The sequence below is a fragment of the Pleuronectes platessa genome, chromosome 10 (assembly GCF_947347685.1).
Source record: "Pleuronectes platessa chromosome 10, fPlePla1.1, whole genome shotgun sequence".
Taxonomy (NCBI): domain Eukaryota; kingdom Metazoa; phylum Chordata; class Actinopteri; order Pleuronectiformes; family Pleuronectidae; genus Pleuronectes; species Pleuronectes platessa.
This window is the reverse complement of record NC_070635.1, coordinates 7,626,049-7,653,343: the sequence shown is the minus strand read 5'-3', so window position 1 is coordinate 7,653,343 and position 27,295 is coordinate 7,626,049. Positions and strand designations below refer to the sequence as shown.

Below are 27,295 nucleotides of genomic sequence, written 5' to 3'. Positions count from 1 at the left end.
GCGAGAGTAACAATCGAGCCAATGCTGGAGACAGACGAGCCATTCATATCCTCTGGTCTCCAACACAAGGTTTTAGTTGCGATGCTTGTTCACAAATAAAACTCCAGAGAGCCATAATTTTTGTGACACTTGAGATTACATATTGTGTCTTGATTACACACATAGAGAAAGAGAAGTAATTGTGAACATCAAGAAGACGGTGTAGATCCAGAGGCTCGAAGCAGGACTGAATCTCCAGAGTCTGGGCTCTTGAGGAAGAGGACGAGGAGAGAAAAGGTCCAGGCAACACAAGTTCAGGAAAACTATGTACGTGTTTGGTCCCTTCCAGGCTAACTGCTATACTGTCCGCATACCAGACATTCCAGAGACAGCGTGGCTGGCTTCAGGCTCTGGCTGATCCTGGAACAGAATATTCTGCACGGCAGTAATCATCTTAGCCAGCCACAAGCAAGGCAGCGCACCACATCAACAACAAGACAGAGCTTTGTGCCTGTCAATTTGCACCCTAAAAACATTCTCTGGAATTTCATTCACATCAGGGACACATTTTATTTCTTCTGCCAATTTCTGCCAGGCCCGTCCTAGTTTTCTTGGCCCTGCCACTTTAAACATCCCTCGCAACCTCATGATGTTGTGCAATTCATCCCTGCACCCCACTCTGCCCTGTGGGATTAGGAAAAGACGAAGCCACAAGAACACCCTTGGGAGATCGATGCCTGTCTGGGAAAACACCTCCCCTGGTTCTCCACCCCTCTCGGCAAACAACCCACACTCTCTAACAAGCATATGGGCGCCCAATGACACAGGAAGGAGAGGGCACAAATCCAAGTATTGGGAGTGTTTCTGAGTAGGCGAAGCTGGATTTTTTTTTTACCCCTGTGGCAGTGGCCCAAAACAGGGTAACTTAAAGACTTCCTGCCCCAAGCAAGAGCCAGCTTTTTGGTGGCATCTCGGCATCTGTGCTGCCAACTATGTACATTATGTTCAGAGGCAGCAAAGACAACTGGTGCCAAGAGTTTTAATTAAGACTGTGTTGTGGAGTGGAATGCAAAGGCATGTGCAGGTAACGGCTTCTATCCCCATTTCAGAGGTCTAACAAAATATGATTAACCAACACCGTCTGCCTTGGTCAATTAATTATATTTAACAGTTAAAGACCCAGAGCAACCAAATGGCCCAGAGAGAAAAATCAGTGTGCGCTCGTCTCATACCCAAAAGTGCAGCGGGCTTAATTGTGTTATAAACTGATGATGTCAAAGATGTTTAAAAGGCTGTCGGAGCACAGCTATGTTGTTGCACTGTGAACTAGAAAACAAGGCATGGGACCTACACTAAATAGATTGCATTATGCGTCTCCAATTGTTTTTGAAATGTAATCAATCATCAAGGTCAATTATCAATAAAAAAGCTGAATAGTTGCTGGGTCCAGCTTCTCCAATGATGCTTCTCCCAATTAATTCAAACTGAACACCAGGAATATGTAACAGCCATTTTTCACTATTATTAGCCATTTTATAGACAAAACAATCAATAAGTGAATTGGAAAAGCAAGGGTTTGATTGATAATGAAACGTATTGTTTGCTGTAGCCATAGTAAGTGCAGATGTGCTGCCTCTGTTGGACCCCACACTTTTCTTGACTCACGATAACAAACCCACAATGAAAATTAATCAGGTTTGATGATCACTCGGTATCTTAACCCCCTGTTAAACCCAATTCAAAGATTTATCTGGATTTTTGCATACAAAAATCCTATGTTTGGATAGGGTGTCACTCCGGTCTGAATTTCATCAAATAAACCATGCAGCTTATCATATTGCCTCTGGCAACAAGCTAAATCCCGCACTTGTGCAAGTCAGTGGTTGGCTACATCCACAATAGTCGAGCAGGCCTGATGCCAAGACACTGATTAGCCTAGCTATGCCTCCGTTCTCCAGGCAGTGCGGAGTGGAGGTGCAGTGGGAGTCCAGCTCATCACCAAAGAGCACTGTGCTAAACACAAGTTTAAGTGGAAGAAAGCCAGCAGACTGTAGTGTATCCATGCTGGACATATAAAGCCTTGGGCAAGGAGGCATCTGCCTCTTTAATACATAATTCACTCAGAGCTGAAACATCATGCTTTAGTCCTAAGGGCCAGTAGTCTGCTTCTGCTTGTTGGAACATGAAACTGTCTCCATCAGATAATAGTCTTATTGACAGGCAACTTCATGTAAAGGGGAGGGCTGTATATGTACATTCAATTTGTGCATCAAAATATTTGCCTTCAAAATACACAAAATCTTTCAGCAATATGATGAACAGTATATTCAAATGTTCAAAGGGTGGTCTCCCAGGTGCACGAAATGTAAGCAGAAGCAATGTCATCTCACCTTTCCACCTCAGTGAACTTGTCCTCATCAGCGTTGATATGCAGGTAGGTCAACGTGTAGAGACAGCCATCTGCCCCGAGCTCTCCCCTCAGACACGCACATGGTCACTTTACATTCGCAAGCCCTGCAAATGCATCCTCCTGTAGCAGCGTTATTAGAAGCACTCATGTCAGATTGCCCACGTTATTATCATAACTGACAGGATGTGCATTAGTTACTTCAATTTCCACAGTGGATTGGCCATAATGTCGACACAGTAGTATATATATATATATATATATATATAACCTGAGGGAGCTGCAGTGCTTTCACGCAAAATAGTCTCAGCTCAAGTTCCCATGAAAGAGGCACTAATGGGTTAACAGTAGAAATGAGAGGGGAAGCGAAGGAAAATCAATGCTTTTGTTGGGGGGAAAGAAAGAAAGGCTTGCACAGGTCTATGTATCATTAAGCAATTGAGAAAGCTAATTAGAGTGGGGGGGAAAAGATGTGCAGATCTCACAACTAATTATTTCCATGGCAACCGCAGCTCATGTAGATGATCTGAGGTAGCCTTCAGCTCACTACTTTAAGGACAGCTACACGAAGAGCATGAGAGACCCCTAGTGGTGAACAATGAGCATGTTCACTCATTGGAAATCAAGTGATCAAATATGACTCTGTATCTTTATACATAGAACAATCATCATGAAAGTGAATTGGTACTTCCTGGAAATTGAAGATTTTTCTTGGTGTAACAAATCATCAGTAACTGTTTAGCAGTGGCTGCTTCCTCACCTTAGTGCAACAAAGTATAAAAAATTATAATTTTAAGAAAATGTATATCGCAGGAGCCTCCTTTATATCTATGCTACATTTACAATACAGCAAATGACAAGGGGTGATCTGTTTCGGGTTGTTTGCTGAAATCTATTATGAACAAAATTCGTCATTCGTTCAAGATGCTTCTACTTCCTCTTAACACATCACAAGTGTTGCCTCGATGAACAATTCAACACTCCACTAGTCTGGGAACAACTAGATCAATACTTACTACAAATGAAGTCACTTCATTCAACTGGGCTGAAGTTAAACTAAGGTATAATGTAACTCTTTGACAGAGAGATAAAGTTTCTCTTGTGGAAAGTGAGGTATGTGGTTGTGTAGTGAAAGCACATTTTGGCGGAAACGCACTTTGACGTTGGGTGCCACCCACCCAATCAAGAAAAAGAAGAAGACATTTCCAGCTCATATAACAAATTGACCAGAAGTGTAAGTGTTCAATCAAAGATGCACTGTATTTCATTTTAGGTAACAAGAGAACATTGATGTAACAAAAAACAAGAAACATGAGAATTTGTCCATAGCAATAGTATGAGAGTCAAGTTAATGTCTCTGTTTGCTCGGGTCTATCTTCTCCAAGTGAACCAGGGGTTTGAGCTGCTCAGCGAAACTGCGCATGTCCTCTGACATAGTGTCCTGACCAGCGGGAGCCAGCACACTCAGCTCTACCAGGTATGATAGTGACAGACGCTCCGTGTTGTCGGTGTTCCCTGGTACTAGGATGCGTGACAGTTTGGAAACCACGACTTTCATTACTCCTTTTCGAAATATGTGTCCATTGGCCACAAACTCATGGTCCATGCGGAAGCCCATCTCATTCAGGAACTCCGGCAGGCTGTGAGAAGCAGCCACGTCCACACAGTTGCGGACTAGGGCATGGCGGCTCTTGTCTCCCACCTCAGGTTGGCCCAGGTAGCGGAGGTGCCAGGGAGCTGTGGGGTGGGAGAGGGATCGCCGGGCACGCAGGATGAAGGGGTTGCCTTGTTGGCCTTTGAGAAGATAAACCAGCTCATGATCTGTGAAGATCTCCGGCTCCATGTTGTCACACAGACCTCGGAGGCGGTGTAAGAGGCTCTCAAGGGCCTGATCTAACACACTGCCTGAAGGGTTAAAGGGGAGAGAAGCATTATTAAAGCAGTTGAATTATGTAGAGCAGTGGTTCCCAAACTTTTTACAGTCTCGTACCCCTTCAGACATTCAATCTCCAGCTACGTACCCCCCCGACGCACGTATACAGCCTATAACACTTGAAACTTTGAAATTGTCAGGGATTTCAGGACCTATAATAAACGTAGATGACAAAATAATGTCATCTACGAAATTCTTAAGGATCAATTAATCGATTGTCGATTAATTATGCCCATCCCTAGTTTTGACTAACGGTCACTAACCTACCTGTAACTTTTTTTGGCAGTGTAATTATTTTGCTGAATATGGGTATTTTTGGCAATGCGAGTTGGCTATTCAGACTATTTAATATTGCGCGATTATTTATAGCTCAGTTTGAAAATGTAATGGGCTTTTACACTTTGAAACGCAGATAAAATGTTCTCCCCACGTACCCCCTGAACCACTTCGCGTACCCCTTGGGGTACATGTACCCCAGTTTGGGAACCGAGGATGTAGAGAGATGAGTCAGACTGCACAATATGTTTTGATCATAAATGTCATTTAAAAACAAAATGGGGATTGCTCTTTTGAAAGAATAGTGCTCATCCAGCCATCAATAAACACAGTTTATCTCTAAAACCTGTTCTGGCAGCTCATGATCTCCCTGCATCTCATTAAAGCATTTACAACAGTCTTTCCTCTATTTCTCACCCATCTATAAAGATTATAATTGTTCTGATTGGTAGTATGTGCAGTGTGTTTTTTCCAATCAGCCTGTTTTATGCATTAAAGTGACACAGAATATTGTGTGGTTCTTAGATATACGACAGAATGATATAGGCTCTAGATCTACAGCACTGTCCGACACTCCCAAGCTTAAGTTATTGACATGTTGACTTATCACATCTCATAGCACTATAGTAGTGATGTAAACCTTGCCACTTATCACATATTTTCTTTGTCTCACTCAGTCCTAGGGGCCGTTTGTAACAAGGCAGTTTATAGTCTATTATTGAGATGTGTTATCCTCTGTCCTCAGCAGCGGCTGTATCTGACTAATCTTACCTTGCAGCAGATACTCCATCATATTGATTGTGCCGCCAGTGACTGGCATCGACGTGACAGGAGGAGCCTCCATCTTTACTTTGGCACTTCTGAATCTAAAGGAGGAAATTATTAATTTACTACAACAGTCAGCTACATATTAATACCTTTGAACACAGTTACTATTGAATTCATGTAGATCATTTTCTTTACATTAAAATCAACATATACACAACCGATATTAAAAATAAAACTTGTAGAATGCTTTAATTTAACTCAATTTAATCTAAACTTTGAAGTCATTTAACAGTCAGACTTTGGTATTCTCTCGAAAGTTGAAATCAAATATAAATCAACAGCGTTGCGTTTTTATGATGTTTTGACCAGACATAATATGTTGGTTTATTTTTCATCATTATCTTAACATAAGATGAACATTGATCAACTAACCTGTCCTACTTCTTTAACTGCCTTCTTCTCTTTTATGCACCCAACTAAAACACTCCACTGTCTCCAATACAACACTTGTGCAATAACTCCCAGCCTCATGAAGTGTAAGGTTTATGTTGCATTGACATCATTTTTAAAGGGAAACATGTTGATTTTGGAGGATGCAAATAGACAATTCTGTTATTTGGCCACATTGATCCTCATAGATATGAAAGGGATGAACAAAATAAAAGAATCATCTATCTAACAAAATACTTCTCAACAGGAAAGTTGCATGAAGCCAAATCCACAACTCTGTACAATTACTAATTGTGCAGTATAACTCATGGATCCTGGGTTCATTGCAGGAGTGTGGGTTAGGGTTAGGGTTAGGGATAAGAAATCATTAATTTAGTATTAACTAGGTTTACTCAATGAAGGTGCACCTCTACCTCCTTTAATGCAATATTATCAAAATGAGGGTTTGTAAATAGTCAACATTAAACATATGTGGGAATTTCCAGCTTAAGCATTGAGAATTTCAGTTCAACTGCTGAACAATAAAAGAAGCTAAACTTATCTTAAGTTTACCAGTTACGTGTTACCATTTGACTAGCTGGACTTCATTTGACAGCTTGAAGAGACTTTTCGGATGAGTTTACAACTTATATCATATTTTGACACCTGGCAGCCAGTGTTAGCATGTAGCATACAATATTTAAAGGTAACTCTTCTAGTTACCCACTTAGTCAAAGTAGTTTGCTCTTTTACCTGTCAAACCTCGGGGAACAGAATGAACACTGGGTGTGGTTTGCGGCGTGTTCGTCTTCGGGGGAGTCTCCACGGGAAAGACCGAGGATCCAGTTGGGTCTCAGCGGTTCGTTCAATTAACACACGGCTAGCTAGCTAACTAACTAGCTGCTAGCCACGTTAGCTTCATCGGTTAGCCACAATGCAGCTCAGGTGGCCGTGCTCAGCATTTCAGCGTGGAAGCAGTTAAATGTGATTAAAACTGTCAACTAGGGGAAATAAGAGTGAAAGAAAAAGAAAGAAGACAAACAGCTCGTTCACTTATCAGAGGAAGAGTGAAGACAGATGACTGAGAAGCTTCTGTTCGTCTTCCGGGTGGTCGTGCTCAAGTTAGCCGATTCTAGACATACTACCGCCACCTAAAGGACAGGAGTTTGTTTTCCTCCCTGTCAGAATCAGAATCAGAATCAGAATTATTTTTATTGCCATGTATATTTGCACATACAGGAAATTGCCTTGGTGTGGTTGGTGCACTTTACAAACAACAAATTAAAAAACACAATATTGAACAATATATCAATATAAAAAAAAAAAACAGTATATGAAGTTAAAGAGTTTAGGCGGTTTTAAGGTGCTAAGATTGGTAATAGTGCCAGTAATATAGAGTTATAAATTATGTGCAAGGGTGTGGGGGGGGGGGGGGGGGGTCAGCAGAGTCAGTGTGATGCAGGGGGCTTGTTTGTGAGCCCCACTGCCATGGGGAAAAAACTGTTCAGGTGACAGTTTTAGTCCTGTCATGGAAGAAGTGAATGTTGCTCTGAAATATAACTTTTTAAAGTAAAAATACTCAAGTCAAGTTACTAGTAGCCGAATGTTATAGAGATACTAGAACAAAAAATGTGATCATTCGATTGTTGTCATTGATGCATAGATACATAAACAATGAGGTAGTACTCATACTGAGATAATTTGCTCTTCTTCTCTTATTTTAAACACTAAAAAATACACTAAAAATAAATAGTAGCCAGAAAGTTACCTTCCCAATCAGATTTGGTAAATGATTTAAGAGATTTAAAGAAGAGGAGGTTGGCACCTTACAAAATATGACAAATACAATAATCCTTTCTTGACCTTGTCAACAGTTCACCATTGCGTTTGCACGTTTCTGTTTGATGGTTCATTTGTGCCAATAGTAATAATAGTCATAAGTGAGTCCTAACCCCGATATACTCCATCCCACCTGGATAATCTGCAAAAAATATATTATACCCATTTTTATCATAGAATGAAACGGAATTTGTTTAATTATTATAATTGTTTATATGCAGAAAGGGTATCAAAAGCCGATTATGTAATGAACGTGTTAATAATCCTTAAATTATAATTTACTCATAATCTGTCGAATATTTCTAAAGACATATCTTTATTATCTGTTTAATATTTGTGAAGATAGCTGTGCCATTCTTGGTGAGCGGGGAGATAACGACTTCCTTTGTTTATCAAACATTCAGGGAGAGATTGTTGTTCTAGCACCACGTGGCCAGCGGGTTCACTTCAGTCCTGTACTTGGATTACTCGTTCCTGCTAATGAGACTTTTTATTAACAGCCTATGGATGAGTGGATCTCACAGTCGTGTTATCAGCAACATTGACGAAGTGGTTGGTGGAACTGTGTCCGGTGTGACCCGGAAAAGAATAAACAACAACAGATTCTCTGATTTGTTGCGGGAGAGGGGGCGCGAGAGAGAGAGAGTGGGCGAGGGGGCGAGAGAGAGAGAGAGAGAGAGAGAGAGAGAGAGAGAGAGAGAGAGAGAGAGAGAGAGAGAGAGAGAGAGAGAGAGAGAGAGAGAGCGAGGCTCTGCAGACTCCTCCTCTCACCATCATAAATCCTCGCAGTTAAATAACATCAGATTGAAGAGTTTCTCCTGCACCAGGAGGTTCTCCTCCTCCACTTCCTCCTCAGTATGGACTTCACCGAGGTTCTCGTGACTTGGCCCCGCATGCATCACCTGTTCGCTGTGCTCTGTCTGGTCACTGTTGTTTATAAAGTCAGTCTCCTGTTCGCGAAGAGAAAAGCTGGGTTCAGTAACACCGAGAGTTTCCCTGGACCCCCGGGACACTGGCTGTTCGGACACGTCCTTCAGGTAAAACATTCTGCAGCCTCTGTAACTCAGCTATTAGACAGTACCCTGCACTGGGACCAGTTCATGGATGAGCCATCACCATTAACAGTTGTGGAATATCACCAAACATTTACACCTCAGGTGCCAGTAGTCCAGTGTTTGCATTTATACTTTCACTCCACTATATTTCACTACTGGTACTGCACTATCTTTATCTGACATTTGTTGTCATTATCGAAACTTACATGTTATTTAAGTGAATGAAATACGATTGTGTTCACTAAAACATGATATTAATCAATAATATAATGATGTGTTGACATAATATTAAAGTAAATACCTTCACCTTTATTATGTGTACTTTTTCATACTAGGCACATTTTGCTAATGAGTCAAGTTCTGCACACGAGAGACACACAGCTGGTTACACCTCATGACTCAAGCATAAGAAACACTCCTTCATAGAGGAATGGCAAACTGTGCAGGTGAATTTTTAATGTCTCACATGTTTTGATTTTTCTTTCAGTTTAAACAAGATGGCACAGATTTTAACCAGCTGATGGAGTGGGCAAAGCAGTACCCATATGCTTTCCCACTGTGGTTTGGTCCCTTTACTTGTTTCGTCAATATTCACCACCCAGATTATGTAAAAACCATTCTGACATCAACAGGTGTGTTAGAGTTTGTTCTTTTTTTTATGATAAATCCTTATGACAGTGTGGTCAAATGTGTCTTCTATATGTGATACAATAAAGAAAAACAAAATTGTCAAAGTAACAAAACCTGTTTGTGATTCTTTCTTCACAGAACCAAAAGATGATATGGCGTACAGGTTTATCAAGACTTGGATTGGTAAGACTCTGCTTTGTCTTGTGTGTTGCATCATGACAGGTTGTTGTTTTTAGGTTGTAATTCACGTACACATATTCTGTCTGTTTCAGGGGATGGTTTATTGGTGTCAAGCGGTCAGAAGTGGTTTCGCCACAGACGACTCTTGACGCCAGGTTTCCATTATGATGTCTTGAAACCATACGTAAAATTGATGTCAGATTCTGCTAAAACTATGTTGGTATGTAAATCACAATGCATACGAGGTTATTAAAACTCAAAGTATTGAAGTAGCAATTAAAGTACAGCAAGAGGAGGTTCTCTTGAATCAAAGTAAAGGGATAGTTCATCGAAAATGGAAATTCTACACTTGGATGACATCACAGCAGCAGTATGGAGACATGTGGGTTTTTTACATCTGAGGATGAGGTCCCGTTTACTTCAATTATTATGGATTTGGCTGCAACACTGTTTACCTCTCAAACACTTCACCCACTACTCCGTCGGCACAGTGATGGGTAGATAATGAGTGGATTTAAATTTTGCGGTGAACTATCCCTTTAATGAGTCTGTTGGAGCTTTTCTCCATCTCAAGAAGTCACATCTGATCTCTTACTGTTGACAGGACAAATGGGAAAGTTATGGAGACACCAACAAGTCCTTTGAACTGTTTGAACATGTGAGCCTTATGACACTGGACAGCATCCTGAAATGTGCGTTCAGCCACAGCAGCAACTGTCAGACCGAGGGGTGAGTCCATAAAAACTGTCCTTCCAACCATTCACCGTTTCCATTCGATGTTCTCATTTCTTTACTTCATCAGCTGTCTTACTCATGTGTTGAAGAAATAAAGGTGTTCATATTTGTCCACATTTTCATTTCAGTGGAACAAATGCGTACATCAAAGCCGTGTATGAACTCAGTTATCTGGTCAACCTGCGGTTCAGGACGTTTCCATACCACAACGACCTCATTTTCTACCTCAGCCCACACGGCTTTAGATTCAGGAAAGCGTGCAGGGTTGCTCACAGTCATACAGGTAAGCTCTGCTGCTGCACACATCACTTGATGAATGACCATCAGAAACAACTCACACATATCAATGGTACTCAGGGACGTGCACAGACATGTTGGGGGGCAGGGGCACAAGTGAGAAAAAGGGCACCTCACAAAATGATTTATTAAAAAAAATTAAAACCAACATTTTAATATAGTATCACATCTCTGACTAGATTAAACATTTATTTTATTACCCTTACACAATTGTTAAATACTCAACGATGGGAGAATGAATAGTTATTATACAATGTGCCTACAATAAAATGTTTGCAGTTCAGGGCAGGCAAAAACAATGCTTTTTCATGCAATGGTCAATTTTGAGATCTCTAATGCAAAGAAAACTTCAGAGGCGACGCTTCTTCTGCGACAATGAAGTAAATGTCAGCACTGTACGTGTCGTGATAACTTGTGATCAGTGTTTATTGTTAAACTGTAAAGTGAGCGCAGTGATGAGTAAGCAGACTCCAATAGAGACTCAGACAGAGTTAAAAACAACATGAATCGATTATGTTTTGGCTTTTCCGTTGATTTCTGTTGATACATCTAAGAATCAAAACCACAGCTCTAGTGCTCAATTAATGAATTAGTTTGACAGGGAGGCTGTGCACAAACAGGAAGGTAATATTCATTTATTTAAACAAGCACCCAATAAAAAGGGCCCTTTCTCTCCAGGAAGAAAACGGGCAGGTGCTCAAGTCCCCTCAGATGTCTATGTGAGCACCTGCCAGGTGGTACTGATCATGTTAAATTGTGCAAAGCCAGATTGGGTCTGCAACTACTCATCCCAATATCTTGTGCTTTTAAGAGGATGTAATAAGAAAGAGAAAAGAAGAACTGAAGGAAGAGAAGGAGCTGGACCGGATACAGGCCAAGAGAAACCTGGACTTCCTGGACATCCTTCTCTGTGCAAGAGTAGGTTTTATGATATGAGGCTCCAACCTGTGATGTTATAAAATTACATGTTATCAGAAATAATAACAATATTAATTAAAACAATATTATTGTTATTTATTTACTTTTGTATTATTGTTGTTGTGATTATTATTTTAAACTGTATTTATATAGCACTTTTTATAGCATAAAATCCAGCTTAATAGACACGTTTCCATCCAAATGTTGGGAAATGTTTAAAGACATTTTATTGCCATTAATTATTTAACGCTCCTGTGATATGCAGCAGACTAGCCAGTGGCACAACTGTAACTCAGAAAGAGCATGACATACTCATCTTTTTTTCCCGGCTCAGTTAGACAGCATTCTTCCCTCAGCTATCATTAACCCCACCTTTGACCCAGTGAAGGTGTAAACAGGCGTATTATCTCCCTGACTTCCATTACGCAACACCAACCAACCTCACTGCCTTTTCTTGTGCCGTTGTTATGAGGTCACGTTGCTTTACAAGTAAACCAGATAGTGTTTATTTCTATTAGCCCTCACAGTAGTGCAGTGGCAAATGTGTTATTTTTGTCCTTTTATCGCACCTATAGGACGAGAGTCAGCAGGGTCTGTCAGATGAAGATTTGCGGGCTGAAGTGGACACCTTCATGTTCGAGGGCCATGACACCACAAGCAGCGGCCTCGCTTTCATCCTCTACTGTCTTTCCTGCCACCCAGAACACCAGCAGAAGTGCAGGGACGAGATCACGGAGGTCCTGCAAGACAAGGACACCATAGAGTGGTAAGCTTGTGTACTGAAAACACTGGCATGTTCAATGCCAGGCTAAATGTGCTGGATTGGGTGTGCACTAACATTGTTTGTGTTCCATTTCTAGGGATGATCTTAATAAAATTCCATACACAACAATGTGCATAAAAGAATCCCTTCGTCTTCACCCCCCTGTACCGGGAATGGCCAGACAACTCACCAAACCCATGACCTTTTGTGATGGGAGGACTCTGCCTGCAGGTCTGTGGTGCATTCATGTCAGTAGTTAACAGTAGACAACATGATGGTGTCTCAGTTAACAGGGGTTTTTTAAGTTAAACATTAATAGATGGATTTCACCACCCTGGGGTCAGCAGCGACTGACCCAACGGTGAAACTGTTATAACACAAGATATTGTCTGATCCATGCATATTCCTCAATTAAAATACCCCTATTTTGTTCATGTTGGTAGGTTGTCTTGTTGGAACAAGTGTCTATGGGATTCACATGAATGCAACCGTCTGGGAAAACCCTTATGTAAGTTAAATAATTGAAGGGTTATTTTCTATGAGATCAGCGGCCGTGTTCGGTCCCTGCATCAGCACGTGTCTCCACATATGTCTGAAGTGGAGGTTTCACACTGGCTCATGCGAGTTGTCGTGGTTTAGTCCCTCAGTTTATAACCTGATATATACACAGAACACTGTATCCCCAAATCCCCAAATGACAAATATTACTGCATGACCAAATTAGAAAATGGACATAAATGTTTGATTTATGCCACTCTGATGTTTGTTTTGTCCTTCTTTCATCATCGTAGGTCTTTGACCCACTGCGCTTCCTACCAGAGAATGTCTCCAAAAGGTCACCTCACGCATTCGTGCCTTTCTCAGCTGGGTCAAGGTTTGTCCACACATGAGCTTGGCAGGGAGGTCTTCAGTCTACAGCTGTCCTAATACTCAGTTCAGGATGTGTATGTGTCTCTCCTCATGCTGCCATGGGAGCAATTGAATTGTTTGTACTAGGGCTGCTCGATTAATTGAAATTTAATCGTGATTACGATTATGGGGTCAAACGATCTCCAAACTACTATAATCGAGTTGAAACGATTATTTGGCATTTTTTTGAAAGACTATAAGATCTTTTTTGCAGATTATCCAGGTAGGATGGACACAACGTTTTCTAGCTTCTCTTTGCACCATAGAATTTTGCGCACGTGCAATTCAGTCCTTCCCCCAAAGCATTCAGCGGACCAGCTGACTGGCACTCACTCTCAAGCAGCGGTAAAGTGAAGGAGGCGAGTTGTTTGTGTGGTGATCGGCGGTGAAAAAAACAGCGCGAGTGGAAAAGCAGGGAGGGCAGCAGCACACCATGTAGCTGCCGCGCTCTGCTATTCTCAAGCGCGCTCCCGCCTGAAGAAAATGCTTTTTCGCTGCTTAGGGCTTTGGCCTTTGTATCGTAGCAGAATGTTCACATGCAAAAAAGACACTTAAAATAATTCTTGAGACTCATTCACGCTCTACTGAAAAAGCACCAGGTTTAAGGTGGAACATTCTTCTGTTTGGTTAATAGAAAAAAACAACCAGCTGAAAGGTAACTTCACAGAGATAATAACTTCACACAGAGAACCAAGGTTACAACATAACCAAGTGGTCTGTGTATGACAACATACCCCAAACACAGAACAAGATTAAAAACAGTGGTGAAGTGTAATTTCACAACAAAATGTACGACTTGACATTCACCTCAGAGGTGTTTTCAGGTGTTTCTATAATCCACTCCCTTGCACTTACTGATATTATGTCTGCTAGGGCTTTGCTCAAAAAATCGATATGGCATTAAATTGTGACGTCCTCTTTGCTGATGCACGCGTCAGGGCGGCTGTGGCTGAGGGGTCGAATAATCGTCCTCCAACCTGAAGGTCGGCAGTTCGATCCCCAGTCTGACCCATCTGCATGCCGAAGTGTCCCTAGGCAAGATGCTAAACCCTGAATGGCCCCCCATGGAATAACCAAGTGCTACGAATAGATGCACTGTATGAATGTGTGTGTGAATGGGTGAATGTAAAACTGTACTGTAAAGCGCTTTGAGTGGTCATCAAGACTTGACAAGCGCTATATAAATACAAAAACATATACCATTTACCATCGATGCAGATGCTACTGTATCGATACGGCATCAAAATGTTGGGATGGCAGTCTTGGAAACGAAACATCACCTATGTTGCAGTGCAAAATAATGCCAATAGGTGGCAGCAAAGACAAACACAGCGCACGGCTCAATTCAAAACAAACAGGGCAGGAAACAGTGGATATACTGTCGGAGTTATTGCACGTGAAATGCTTCGCCCGCAGTCTGAATTTGGCCGCTCAACGCCCACTGTTTCTTACTTACTCTCCACTGAGGTGTGGAAGAATGCCACGCAGTTGTACGATCCCTAACTGAAGCGGATCTGGCCTGTGCTGAAGATGAGGCTGAAGCCCTGAGGCCGCTCAAAGTTGCAACACTCGTAATGTCCGAAGAAAAGACCCCTGCGCTGTCTGTTATAGCACAGCTGCCTGCCCAGCTGTGCAACTGCGCTCATGTCCAAGCAACAGACTCGGCACTCACGAGGGACATTAAAAACACAGTATGTGGGGATCTTGGGAAGAGATACGTGGGCGACAGATCCTTTCTCTGCATCTCCTTTTGCTTTTTATTCGGATTAGAAAGATCATTATTTGTCTTGCTTTTAAGATCTTTTAATGGCCAGAATTGTAAGTATTTTGAGTAGTACGTTCCTTAAGACTTTGCCTTTGTTGTTATATGGAATAATAAAGAATAGCTGTTGTAGTAAATTCTGTGCAGGACATGGTCATTATTCATAAGCGACGTGTATCGTGATACGTATCGTGAACTTGTAGGCAATACCCAGCCCTAATGTCTGCACAACCCCCAAATAAAACCTTTGTTTTTCAATCCTAATGAAAAACAGTCGTGCACACCTCTCATTTTAAAACGCAAAAGTATTTCATTGCTCAAGTTCCTCGCGTGGTTTCACAATTGTACGTTTTCCTCCAACAGAAACTGCATCGGTCAGAACTTCGCCATGAACGAGATGAAGGTGGTCACAGCCCTGACGCTGAGGAGATATCAGCTGACAGAGGACCCCACTTGCAAACCCAAAATAATTCCCAGACTGGTGCTGCGCTCACTCAATGGCATCCACATTAAAATCAAACCTGTCGTATAAATACTTGTTTAGAAAATGGATTGATCAAACTAATGAAAAGTGTACTTACGCCTTTTTGCATGTTATTGGTTTTGAGTATTGTAGTGTGAACGTTTAACTTGGATTATTTCTATTAACAGTAGACTGTCACTGTTTGAAGCGAATACTAGGACTGAGAGACAGTTTCCCCTGAGGTACTTTGAACCATACCCAGAGTTCTTATGAGACAATTGTATGTCTTGTTATGTTGATCTTATTGACTTTCTTCTGTTGTGTTTGCTATGTACACAGGTGCAAACTCCTGAAGATACGGCTTGTCAAAATACTTTCCCTAAACAAATTTTCATCAGGTGTATCAGAACACATGCAATAAATATCGGAGCAAATAAAAGGCAACAGCTTAAACACTGTAGAGTTGAGTCAAGTCATTTGTCTCATCGGCCGAAGCTTCATGAGTGGTGTGTCTAATATGTCATTTTCCATTCTTGTGGTCTGCAAAAGTCAGTCTGTCAGTGAGACTGAATGTTAATCACTGCATCCGTGTCTGTTTGATGGTTCATTTGTTCGAAGAGTAATAATAGTCATTAGTGAGTCCTGACCCGCAATATACTGCCACTTTTTATAGTTTATTCTGTGCAGAGATTGTTACGTAAAAAAATTCTATGGTGCAAAGAGAAGCTAGAAAACGTTGTGTCCATCCTTTCTGGATCTTTCTGGATAATCTGCAAAAAAGATCTTATAGTCTTTGTTTTATTAACAATCTATGGATGAGTGGGTCATCAGCAACATTGACGAAGTGGATGGTAGAACTGTGTCCGGAGTGACATGGAAAAGAATAAATACAGATTCTCTGATTCGTCGTGAGAGAGAGAGAGAGAGAGAGAGAGAGAGAGAGAGAGAGAGAGAGAGAGAGAGAGAGAGAGAGAGAGAGAGAGAGAGAGAGAGAGAGAGAGAGAGAGAGAGAGAGAGAGAGAGAGAGAGAGAGAGAGAGAGAGAGAGAGAGAGAGAGAGAGAGAGAGAGAGAGAGAGAGAGAGAGAGAGAGAGAGAGAGACGTTTGCTCTGCAGACTCCTCCTCTCACCATCCTAAATCCTCGCAGTTAAATAACATCAGATTGAAGAGTTTCTCCTGCACCAGGAGGTTCTCCTCATCCACCTCAGTATGGACTTCACCGAAGCTCTCATGACTTGGCCCCGCATGCATCACCTGTTCGCTGTGCTCTGTCTGGTCACAGTTATTTATAAAGTCAGTCTCCTGTTCGCGAAGAGAAAAGCTGGGTTCAGTAACACCGAGTTTCCCTGGACCCCCGGGAAACTGGCTGTTCGGAAACGCCCTTCAGGTAAAACATTCTGCAGCCTCTGTAACTCAGCTATTAGACAGCACCCTGCACTGGGACCAGTTCATGGATGAGCCATCACCATTAACAGTTGTGGAATAGCACCACACATTTATGTTGTGATGTTCATCCACACCTCAGGTGCCAGTAGTCCAGTGTTTGCATTTATACCTTCACTCCACTATATTTCACTACTGGTACTGCAATATATTTATCTGACATTTGTTATAATTATTTCAACTTACCTGTTATTTAAGTGAATGCAATAAGATTGTGTTCACTAAAACATGATATTAATCAATAATATAATGATCTGTTGACATAATATTAAAGTAAATACCTTCACCTTTATGTACTTTTGTGTACTTTTTCATACTAGGCACATTTTGCTAATGAGTCAAGTTCTGCACACGAGAGACACACAGCTGGTTACACCTCATGACTCAAGCATAAGAAACACTCCTTCATAGAGGACTGGCAAACTGTGCAGGTGAATGTTTAATGTCTCATGTTTTGATTGTTCCTTCAGATTAAAGAAGATGGCACAGATTTTAACCAGCTGATGGAGTGGGCAAAGCAGTACCCATATGCTTTCCCACTGTGGTTTGGTCCCTTTACTTGTTACCTCAATATTCACCACCCAGATTATGTAAAAACCATTCTGACATCAACAGGTGTGTTAGAGTTTGTTCTTTTTTTTATGATAAATCCTTATGACAGTGTGGTCAAATGTGTCTTCTATATGTGATACAATAAAGAAAAACAAAAGGGTAAAAATAACAAAACCTGTTTGTGATTCTTTCTTCACAGAACCAAAAGATGATCTGGCGTACGGATTTATCAAGACTGTGATTGGTAAGACTCTGCTTCGTTTGTGTGTTGCATCATGACAGGTTGTTGTTTTTAGGTTGTAATTCACGTACACATATTCTGTCTGTTTCAGGGGATGGTTTATTGTCGTTAAGCGGTCAGAAGTGGTCTCGCCACAGACGACTCTTGACGCCAGGTTTCCATTATGATGTCTTGAAACCATACGTAAAATTGATGTCAGATTCTGCTAAAACTATGTTGGTATGTAAATCACAATGCATACGAGGTTATTAAAACTCAAAGTATTGAAGTAGCAATTAAAGTACAGCAAGAGGAGGCTCTCTTGAATCAAAGTAAAGGGATAGTTCATCGAAAATGGAAATTCTACACTTGGATGACATCACAGCAGCAGTATGGAGACATGTGGGTTTTTTACATCTGAGGATGAGGTCCCGTTTACTTCAATTATTATGGATTTGGCTGCAACACTGTTTACCTCTCAAACACTTCACCCACTACTCCGTCGACACAGTGATGAGTAGATCAGTCATTCCCAAAGTGTGGGCCGTGGCCCCCTCGTGGGCAGTGAAGCCACTGCAGGTGGACCGTGAGAGGTCATCGGAAAATAAACAGATGAAAAAGTTTCAGATTTGTAAGTAAGCGTTAAAAACCACCAAACATTTATGATTGATTAAAAAAAAGGTTAGCATCACAGGTAATGAAACAAAGACATGAGATTTAAATTCCACATTGTTCTTATTTTATTTGAACCTATATAGCTGGTGTCGTTGTATTTGCTGAGCGTCACGTTAACACTTGAACGCTTCATTAACGGGGGGGAGTCACAGGTGAGGGAGAACTTTGTTATCTGCTGTGTCGAGCAAGATGGAGCAGAGGAAAGCTGCTAATGATGAAGAGGAATCAGGAAGTTAAACTGAATCATTCAAATCTAAAAAGAGGACTCGCAGGTAGGACTCCAGTGAGGACCTGTCACAGGCCCAGAGGACAACCCTCAAGTCTGTGTGTGTGTGATGTGCGCTGAGATGCATGTTAACAAGACCCGGGGATCATGTAAAGTGCGCTGCCGCCGTTTAGAAACTAAACATGGACAATATTTATCAAAGCCTCGAGCATCTTTTGAAAAATACCCCGAGAGAGCATCAGAGCCAGCTACGCGGCAACATCACCCCTCTCATCGGGGGAGTTAAAGGTGACACAATGTCACGTCACTCGATCAGACTCGAGGAATTCCAATGTTAATGTCAGTTTATGGACACTATGTGATAGCGAGCGTTTTTTTTGGGGGGGGGGGGCTGAAACACCTCAAGTATATTTGGTTATGCCTCAAATGTGTTTGTCTTCTCCCGGATATCCTTGTTGTGCTCTGTTATACAAACAGTAAGAATATATTTTTAACAATACCCTATTTGCACTTAATGTTTTTTTTTACATTGGTTGCTTTGCAAATTGTTTCGCTTAAATGTGGATGTTATTGGATTTGCACTGCGTATGCGTTCATAAACAATTATTTATGCTATAAAATTAATAATATGTTTGATTCTAGTCCTGTGTGTGGATCATATAGTTGTGATCGAAGGTGTGGGTGGGCCGCACAAATCTTTCTATTTTCAAAATGGGCCGCGGCCTTCTTAAGTTTGGGAATGACTGGAGTAGAAGTCACATCACAACTGTTGACAGGACAAATGGGAAAGTTATGGAGACACCAACAAGTCCTTTGAAGTGTTTGAACATTTGAGCCTTATGACACTGGACAGCATCCTGAAATGTGCGTTCAGCCACAGCAGCAACTGTCAGACCGAGGGGTGAGTCCAATAAAACTGTCCTTCCAACCATTCACCGTTTCCATTCGATGTTCTCATTTCTTTACTTCATCAGCTGTCTTACTCATGTGTGGAAGAAATAAAGGTGTTAACATTTGTCCACATTTTCATTTCAGTGGAACAAATGAGTACATCAAAGCCGTGTATGAACTCAGTTATCTGGTCAACCTGCGGTTGAGGGCGTTTCCATACCACAACGACCTCATTTTCTACCTCAGCCCACACGGCTTTAGATTCAGGAAAGCGAGCAGGGTTGCTCACAGTCATACAGGTAAGCTCTGCTGCTGCACACATCACTTGATGAATGACCATCAGAAACAACTCACACATATCAATGGTACTCAGGGACGTGCACAGACATGTTGGGGGGCAGGGGCACAAGTGAGAAAAAGGGCACCTCACAAAATTATTTATTAAAAAAAATTAAAACCAAAATTTTAATATAGTATCACATCTCTGACTAGATTAAACATTTATTTGACTACCCTTACACAATTTTTAAATACTCAACGATGGGAGAATGAATAGTTATTAGACAATGTGCCTACAATAAAATGTTTGCAGTTCAGGGCAGGACACTACAGGCAAAAACAATTTTTTTTCATGCAATGGTCAATTTTGAGATTTTAGTCGTCTTCTTTCTCTCTAATGCAAAGAAAACTTCAGAGGCGACGCTTCTTCTGCGACAATGAAGTAAATGTCAGCACTGTACGTGTCGTGATAACTTGTGATCAGTGTTTATTGTTAAACTGTAAAGTGAGCGCAGTGATGAGTAAGCAGACTCCAATAGAGACTCAGACAAAGTTAAAAACAACATGAATCGATTATGTTTTGGCTTTTCCGTTGATGCATCTAAGAATCAAGACCACAGCTCTAGTGCTCTAGTGCTCAATCAATAAATTAGTTTGACAGGGAGGCTGTGCACAAACAGGAAGATAATATTAATTTATTTAAAAAGGCACCCAATAAAAAGGGCCCTTTCTCTCCAAGAAGAAAACGGGCAGGTGCTTAAGCCCCCTCAGATGTGGTTGTGTGCACCTGCCAGGTGGTACTGATCATGTTGCATTGTGCAAAGCCAGATTGGGTCTGCAACTACTCATCCATCGTCTTGTGCTTTTAAGCGGCTGTAATAAGAAAGAGAAAAGAAGAACTGAAGGAAGAGAAGGGGCTGGACCGGATACAGGCCAAGAGAAACCTGGACTTCCTGGACATCCTTCTCTGTGCAAGAGTAGGTTTTATGATATGAGGCTCCAACCCGTGATTTTACAAAATTACACGTTCACTCAATTATAACAATATTAATTAAAACAATATTATTGTTATTTATTTATTTTTGTGTTTTGTTGTTGTGATTATTATTTTAAACTGTATTTATTTAGCACTTTTTATAGCATAAAATGCAGCTTAATAGACAAGTTTCCATCCAAATGTGAGGTCATGGTGCTTTACAAGTAAACCATCTAGTTTATATTTCTATTAGCGCTCATAGTAGTAGCAGTGGCAAATGTGTTATTTTTATCCTTTTATCGCACCTATAGGACGAGAGTCAGCAGGGTCTGTCAGATGAAGAATTGCAAGATGAAGTGGAGACCTTCATGTTCGAGGGCCATGACACCACAAGCAGCGGCCTCACTTTCATCCTCTACTGTCTTTCCTGCCACCCAGAACACCAGCAGAAGTGCAGGGACGAGATCACGGAGGTCCTGCAAGACAAGGACACCATAGAGTGGTAAAGTTGTGTACTGAAAACACTGGCATGTTCAGTGCCAGGCAAAATGTGCTGGATTGTGTGTGCACTAACATTGTTTTCTATTTTTAGGGATGATCTTAATAAAATTCCATACACAACAATGTGCATAAAAGAATCCCTTCGTCTTTACCCCAATGTACCGATATTGGCCAGACAACTCACCAAACCCATGACCTTTTTTGATGGAAGGACTCTGTCTGCAGGTCTGTGGTGCATTCATGTCAGTTGTTAATAGTAGACAACATGATGGTGTCTCAGTTAACAGTTTTTTAAAAGTTGAACATTTATAGATAAAATGGCGAACTGTAATCTGGAACTTGAACCTTTACCCTACTGGTTAAGCTTAAATATTAACTTTTATTGGAATCATTTTTGTTTTATGTATTCGTTCTTCAGTGCATACAAACACTTAGATCTGGATTTCACCAGCCTTGGGTCAACAGTGACTGATCCCGCGGTGAAAATTTTATAACATAAGATATTGTCTGATCCATGCATATTCCTCAATTAAAATACCCCTATTTTGTTCATGTTGGTAGGTTGTATTGTTGCAGCAACTGTCTCTGGGATTCACAGGAATGAAACCGTCTGGGAAAACCCTAATGTAAGTCAAGATCATTTATTTTTTGAGCATGTGAAAGGTCACATGTGGCCACTAAAGCTAAGAATTATGATCCCTCTTTACTGTGCACATAACATGTTAAATAATTGAAGGGTTATTTTCTATGATAGCTGGCCGTGTTCAGTCCCTACATCAGTTATAACTTGATATATACACAGAACTTTGTATCCCCCCCACCCAGCATGCCATGCAGAGGGGTATATTGATCCATATGTTGAGGTCGGTTATCATTTCGTCTCCTGAGCAGAACTCAAAAACAATTTGGACATTTTTTACAAAAGTTATGTCCTTATGTCAATCGGGTGGTGAAGTCATGGCTTTAGATATTCTTGGTGTCATGTGGGGCTTTTTACCACAAGGTCACACTCATCTGCCTTTTTAAGTCTAGGGCCAGGGACGTCATGTCAAATCCTGGTGACTTACATAAAACATGACAAATCGTAAAAGACACAGAGGAGAAAAGGCAACACTGGAAATTCGCAGGTCAACTATGACGGGGGAGAAATACAATGTTAAAAATGACAAATATTACTGCATGACCAAATTAGAAAATGGACATAAATGTGTGATTTATGCCACTCTGATGTTTGTTTTGTCCTTCTTTCATCGTCATAGGTCTTTGACCCACTGCGCTTCCTACCAGAGAATGTCTCCAAAAGGTCACGTCACGCATTCGTGCCTTTCTCAGCTGGGTCAAGGTTTGTCCACACATGAGCTTGGCAGGGAGGTCTTCAGTCTACAGCTGTCCTAATACTCAGTTCAGGATGTGTAGCCTCACACTTGCCTTCTTTTCGCATGAGAAATTATCAGTGAAAAAGACTGAGGAATATGAGACTTGGAGTAACTCAGTTCAGATTGTGTGTGTTTCTCCTCATGTGTCCATGGGAGCAATGGAATTGTTTGTCCAGTGGTAATTTGACCCAAGGCGGCCGTGTTACATGTTACTTGGGGAAAAAAAAAAAAGAGCCAGGAATGCAAATTAGTTTGAGGCTCTTCAGGAGCAGTGGTTTCACTGCTTGGGGCTTTGGCCTTTGTATCGTAGCAGAAAGACACTTAAAATGATTCTTTAGGCTCATTCAAGCTCTACTGAAAAAGCACCAGGTTTTAGGTGGAAAATGTTTTCAATTTGGTTAATAGAAAATACAAATCCAGCTGAATATACAGAGGTTACCACATAACCAAGAGGTCTGTGTGTATGACAACATACCCCAAACACAGAACAAGATTAAAAACAGTGATCAAGTGGAATTTCCCAACAAAACTGACGACTTGACATTCACCGCAGAGGTGTTTTCAGGTGTTTTTATAATTCACTTCCTTGCACTTACTGATATTATGTCTGCACAACCCCCAAATAAAACCCTAGTTTTTCAATCCTAATGAAAAACAGTCGTGCACACCTTATTTTGGAAACCCAAAAGTATTTCATTGCTCAAGTTCCTCGCGTTGCTTCACAATTGTACGTTTTCCTCCAACAGAAACTGCATCGGTCAGAACTTCGCCATGAACGAGATGAAGGTGGCCACAGCCCTGACGCTGAGGAGATATCAGCTGACAGAGGACCCCACTTTCAAACCCAAACTAGTTCCCCGAATAGTGCTCCGCTCACTCAATGGCGTCTACATTAAAATCAAACCTGTAGTATAGATACTTGTTTTGAAAATGGATTGAAATATAACATGTTCCCATTCTGCTTTTTAATAGTGGGCGATAGCTGATTTTAAAGCCAGGTCAAACTAATGAAAAGTGTACTTATATTTCATTTGCCTTTTTTTGCATGTTATGGGTTTTGAGAATTGTAGTTTGAACGTTTAATTTAAATTATTTCTATTAACAGTGTAAAGGTCACCTAAGTGCACTTTATATATTAGAAACATGTACATATTTAATCGGTCAGATGACTTAAATTATGAGGATGAGGGAAGGGATCTTTGTATTTATTTGTTAATAAAGTAATCTATCTATCTATGGTGTATATATTGGTTTCTTTAACGTCCAAATGTGATAAATGGGGGGAAAGTGACGTCTTGGCAGGAGTTTTTTTTTCTTTTGTGCGGGCCGGCGGAGCGACCAGCCACGTTCAAGAGAATTGTATGAACCTGGGATTGGGGAAATATTGATGTATGGGATTTGTTCAATAGTGTGTTTATGTTCACGTTTCCGCCTACTTTGCGGGCACAAGTCCATGTGGTACTTGGGGATGATGGTGTTTTGTGTCAATACAGAATATTGTATGCAACATATCTGTGTTTATCTCGTTTATCAGGTGTATCTCAATAAATTTAAATATCATGGAAAAATGTGTTTATTTCGATAATTCAATTCAAAAAGTTATATTATACAGATCATTACACACGCAGTGAGTATATTTCAAGCGTTTATTACTTTTAATGTTGATGATTATGGCTTACAGCTAATGAAAACCCCTAAATTCAGTATCTCAGAAAATTAGAATATGTGAAAGAGTTCAATATTGTAGACTCACGATGTCCCACTCAAACCTTTAATTAACTCAAAACACCTGTAAAGGTTTCTTGAGCCTTTAAATGGTCTCTATGGCTGTTTCAGTAAGCTACACAATCATTGGGAAGACTGCTGACTTGACAGTTGTCATTGACACCCTCCACAAGTAGGGTAAGCCACAAAAGGTCATTGCTAAAGAAGCTGGCTGTTGTGTTCACAGAGTGCTGTATCCAAGCATATGCATAGAATGTTGAGTGGAAGGAAAAAGTGTGGTAGGAAAAGTTGCAGAAGCAACAGGGCTAACCGCAGCCTTGAGAGGATGGTGAAGCAACGGCCATTCAAGAATTTGGGGGAGATTCACAAGGATTGGACTGAGGCTGGAGTCAGTGCATCAAGGGCCACCACGCTCAGACATATCCAGGACATGGGCTACAACTGTCAAGCCACTACTCGTGTCAAGCCACTCCTGAACCAGAGACAACGTCAGAAGCGTCTTACCTGGGCTAAGGAGAAAAAGGACTGGACTGTTGCTCAATGGTCCAAAGTCCTCTTTTGAGATGAAAGTAAATGTTGCATTTCATTTTGAAATCAAGGACCCAGAGTCTGGAGAAAAAGTGGACAGGCACAGAATCCAAGTTGTTTGAAGTCCAGTGTGAAGTTTCCTCAGTCTGTGATGATGTGGGGAGCCATGTCATCTGCTTGTGTTGGTCCACTGGGTTTTATCAAGTCCAAAGTCAACGCAGCCGTCTACCAGGACATTTTAGAGCACTTCATGCTTCCTTCCGCTGACATGGTTTATGGAGATGCTGATATAATTTTCCAGCAGGACTTGGCACCGGCCCACACTGCCAAAAGTACCAATACCTGGTTTAATGACCATGGTATCACTGTGGTTGATTGGCCAGCAAACTCGCCTGACCTGAACCCCATCGAGAATCTATGTATGGTGAAGAGGAAGATGAGCGACACCAGACCCAACAATGCAGACGAGCCGAAGGCGGCTATCAAAGCAACCTTGGTTTCCATAACACCTCAGCAGTGCCACAGGCTGATCGCCTCCATGCCAAACTGCATTGATGCAGTAATTCATGCAAAAGGAGCCCCGACCAAGTATTGAGTGTATCGTATATTCTATGTAGCCGAGAGGTCGATGATGTTGTAGAAGTTGTTGATGATGATGAAGAAAGGACTCCGAGGACCTAGTACCTTCAGTATAACAAAGTTTATTACACAGAAGTTTGAAGTTGAAGACACACTGGTCGACTCCCTAGGTCAAAGGTCATACCAAAAAGGTAGAGAGTAAATAAGACAAACATCTGGTGGACTCTCTGAGAATGTCTGAGTGTCCAGAGGGCAAGCACCATAAGTGTAAGCCTATCATTATGTTTTAAGCACATGTCAACATGTTTTACTCTAACGAATACACGACAAGTGCATATATATATGAACATACTTTTCAGTAGGCTGAGATTTCTGTTTTAAAAATCCTTTGTTTTAGAGTGGGACATCCTGAGTCTACAATATTGAACTTTTTCACAATATTCAAATTTTCTGAGATACTGAATTTTGGGTTTTCATTAACTGTAAGCCATAATCAACATTAAAAGAAATAAATGCTTGAAACATTTCACTCTGTGTGTAATTAATCTATATAATATGAGTTTCACTTTTTGATTTGAAATATCGAAATAAATGAACTTTTCCATGATATTCAAATTTATTGAGATGTCCCTGTATATATTAATTCATATGTTGTGAGACCGATGACAAGGTTATCGGTCTTAACAAATATTACTTGTTTATTGTAAATTGGTCAGGCAGTGGGCGCCCATACACAGCATGACGGGTTCACCCGGGCTCCTTAAATAATAGCGTAGTAATTTCCCCCTGTGTTCCTAAACAAGGCGAATTGTTACAACAGTTGACTGACACTGTTTGAGGCTAATACTAGGACTGAGAGACAGTTTCCCCTGAAGTACTTTGAACCATACCCAGAGTTCTTATGAGACAATTTTATATCTTGTTATGTTGATCTTATTGACTTGCTTCTGTTGTGGTTGCTTTGTACACACGTGCAACTCCTGAAAATACGGCCTGTCAAAATACTTTCCCTTAGAGTCATTTTCATCAGGTGTATCAGAACACAGGCAATTCATATCGGATCAAGTACAAGGCAACAGCTTAAAACACCGTAGAGTTTATGAGTCAAAATTAAGTCATTTCTTTATTTACAGTAATATGATTACAAAATCCACAGGCCAACAATGACAAAAAAAGTCACCAGCACAGTTCAAAAAAATGTAACACTTTATTTTGAATATTCAGTCTTTCATTTATTTGAGGATCCTGTGAAGCAGCCACTGTATTATCAGGGAAAGCTGCTCTTTCTGGAAAGCAGTGCGTCTTGGTGGGCGACCACCTGCCTGTTCTTTTAACTATGACCAACCTTTCTTACATAACTACGAGCCAAGTTTACACTAAACATGAACCCTCGTGGTCAAACAACCAGCACTGTCCTTGAGCGTGTTGAGTGTCATTTACCTGCAATTAACTGGTTGGGGACACTAGCAGGGATAACCTGAGAGCTCTTTAACAATATAATTCCCTTGATAGCCCATTTAACACTCTCATTCCTTTAAGAGGAAATACAATGGGGATCAAGGAGGCATCGTTAAAATGAGAGCCATATACTAGGTGTGATTACCATTAACCCTTTGCAACTTTCAATAATAGCAAAAAACTACTAATAAAAGTGATTGTGCCATTTCATAGGATCTTATCTTGACTATAGACTACATGGTTTACTGTGTGTATTTAATGCCTATATCTTAGTTTGGCTCTGTAAAACCAAAACATTAACAGATCTGCACCAGACTCTGCTGCATGTGAGAGATGCTAACATGCTACAATACCATTAAAACTTCCTACATCCAAACCTCTCCGTTCTCGCTATTTTGCCGCAAACCTGGTATGTGTTATTGTGGAGTCCATTTAATTAGGTTGCTACTTAGTAACAGTTAAAATTAACACGCAAAGTAGAAAATAAAATAAAGAACCTTCATGTATTTACAGGACACTGAAGC

General features: G+C 40.9%; 3 protein-coding genes and 1 long non-coding RNA gene across 4 annotated transcripts; 3 read left to right on the top strand and 1 right to left on the bottom strand.

Moving 5' to 3' along the window:
- Positions 1–3,621: 3,621 nt before the first annotated feature.
- Positions 3,622–6,906, bottom strand: med18 (mediator of RNA polymerase II transcription, subunit 18 homolog (yeast)). The gene is made up of 3 exons (XM_053432710.1): positions 6,546–6,906; positions 5,367–5,461; positions 3,622–4,291 (listed from the first exon to the last, which is right to left on the bottom strand). The coding sequence occupies exons 2-3, from the start codon at positions 5,437–5,439 to the stop codon at positions 3,735–3,737; spliced, it is 630 nt and encodes a 209-aa protein (XP_053288685.1). The 5' UTR covers positions 5,440–5,461; positions 6,546–6,906; the 3' UTR covers positions 3,622–3,734.
- A 1,413-nt stretch (positions 6,907–8,319) lies between these two features.
- LOC128449737 (cytochrome P450 4B1) lies at positions 8,320–15,413 on the top strand. The gene is made up of 12 exons (XM_053433031.1): positions 8,320–8,668; positions 9,174–9,318; positions 9,455–9,499; positions 9,589–9,716; positions 10,101–10,225; positions 10,360–10,514; positions 11,340–11,446; positions 12,022–12,212; positions 12,307–12,440; positions 12,653–12,717; positions 13,001–13,083; positions 15,244–15,413. Exons 1-12 carry the CDS (start codon positions 8,489–8,491, stop codon positions 15,410–15,412), a joined length of 1,527 nt encoding a protein of 508 aa, XP_053289006.1. The 5' UTR covers positions 8,320–8,488; the 3' UTR covers position 15,413.
- A 48-nt stretch (positions 15,414–15,461) lies between these two features.
- LOC128449738 (uncharacterized) lies at positions 15,462–15,796 on the top strand. The gene is made up of 2 exons (XR_008339902.1): positions 15,462–15,585; positions 15,683–15,796. It is a non-coding gene; the product is annotated as an uncharacterized LOC128449738 (long non-coding RNA).
- A 328-nt stretch (positions 15,797–16,124) lies between these two features.
- Positions 16,125–23,715, top strand: LOC128449736 (cytochrome P450 4B1-like). The gene is given in 13 exon segments (XM_053433029.1): positions 16,125–16,682; positions 16,684–16,729; positions 17,256–17,400; positions 17,537–17,581; positions 17,670–17,797; positions 19,235–19,359; positions 19,494–19,648; positions 20,499–20,605; positions 20,916–21,106; positions 21,197–21,330; positions 21,667–21,731; positions 22,365–22,447; positions 23,228–23,715. Coding segments are annotated over 13 exon segments (1,524 nt in total). The 5' UTR covers positions 16,125–16,551; the 3' UTR covers positions 23,397–23,715.
- The last annotated feature ends 3,580 nt before the right edge of the window (positions 23,716–27,295 follow it).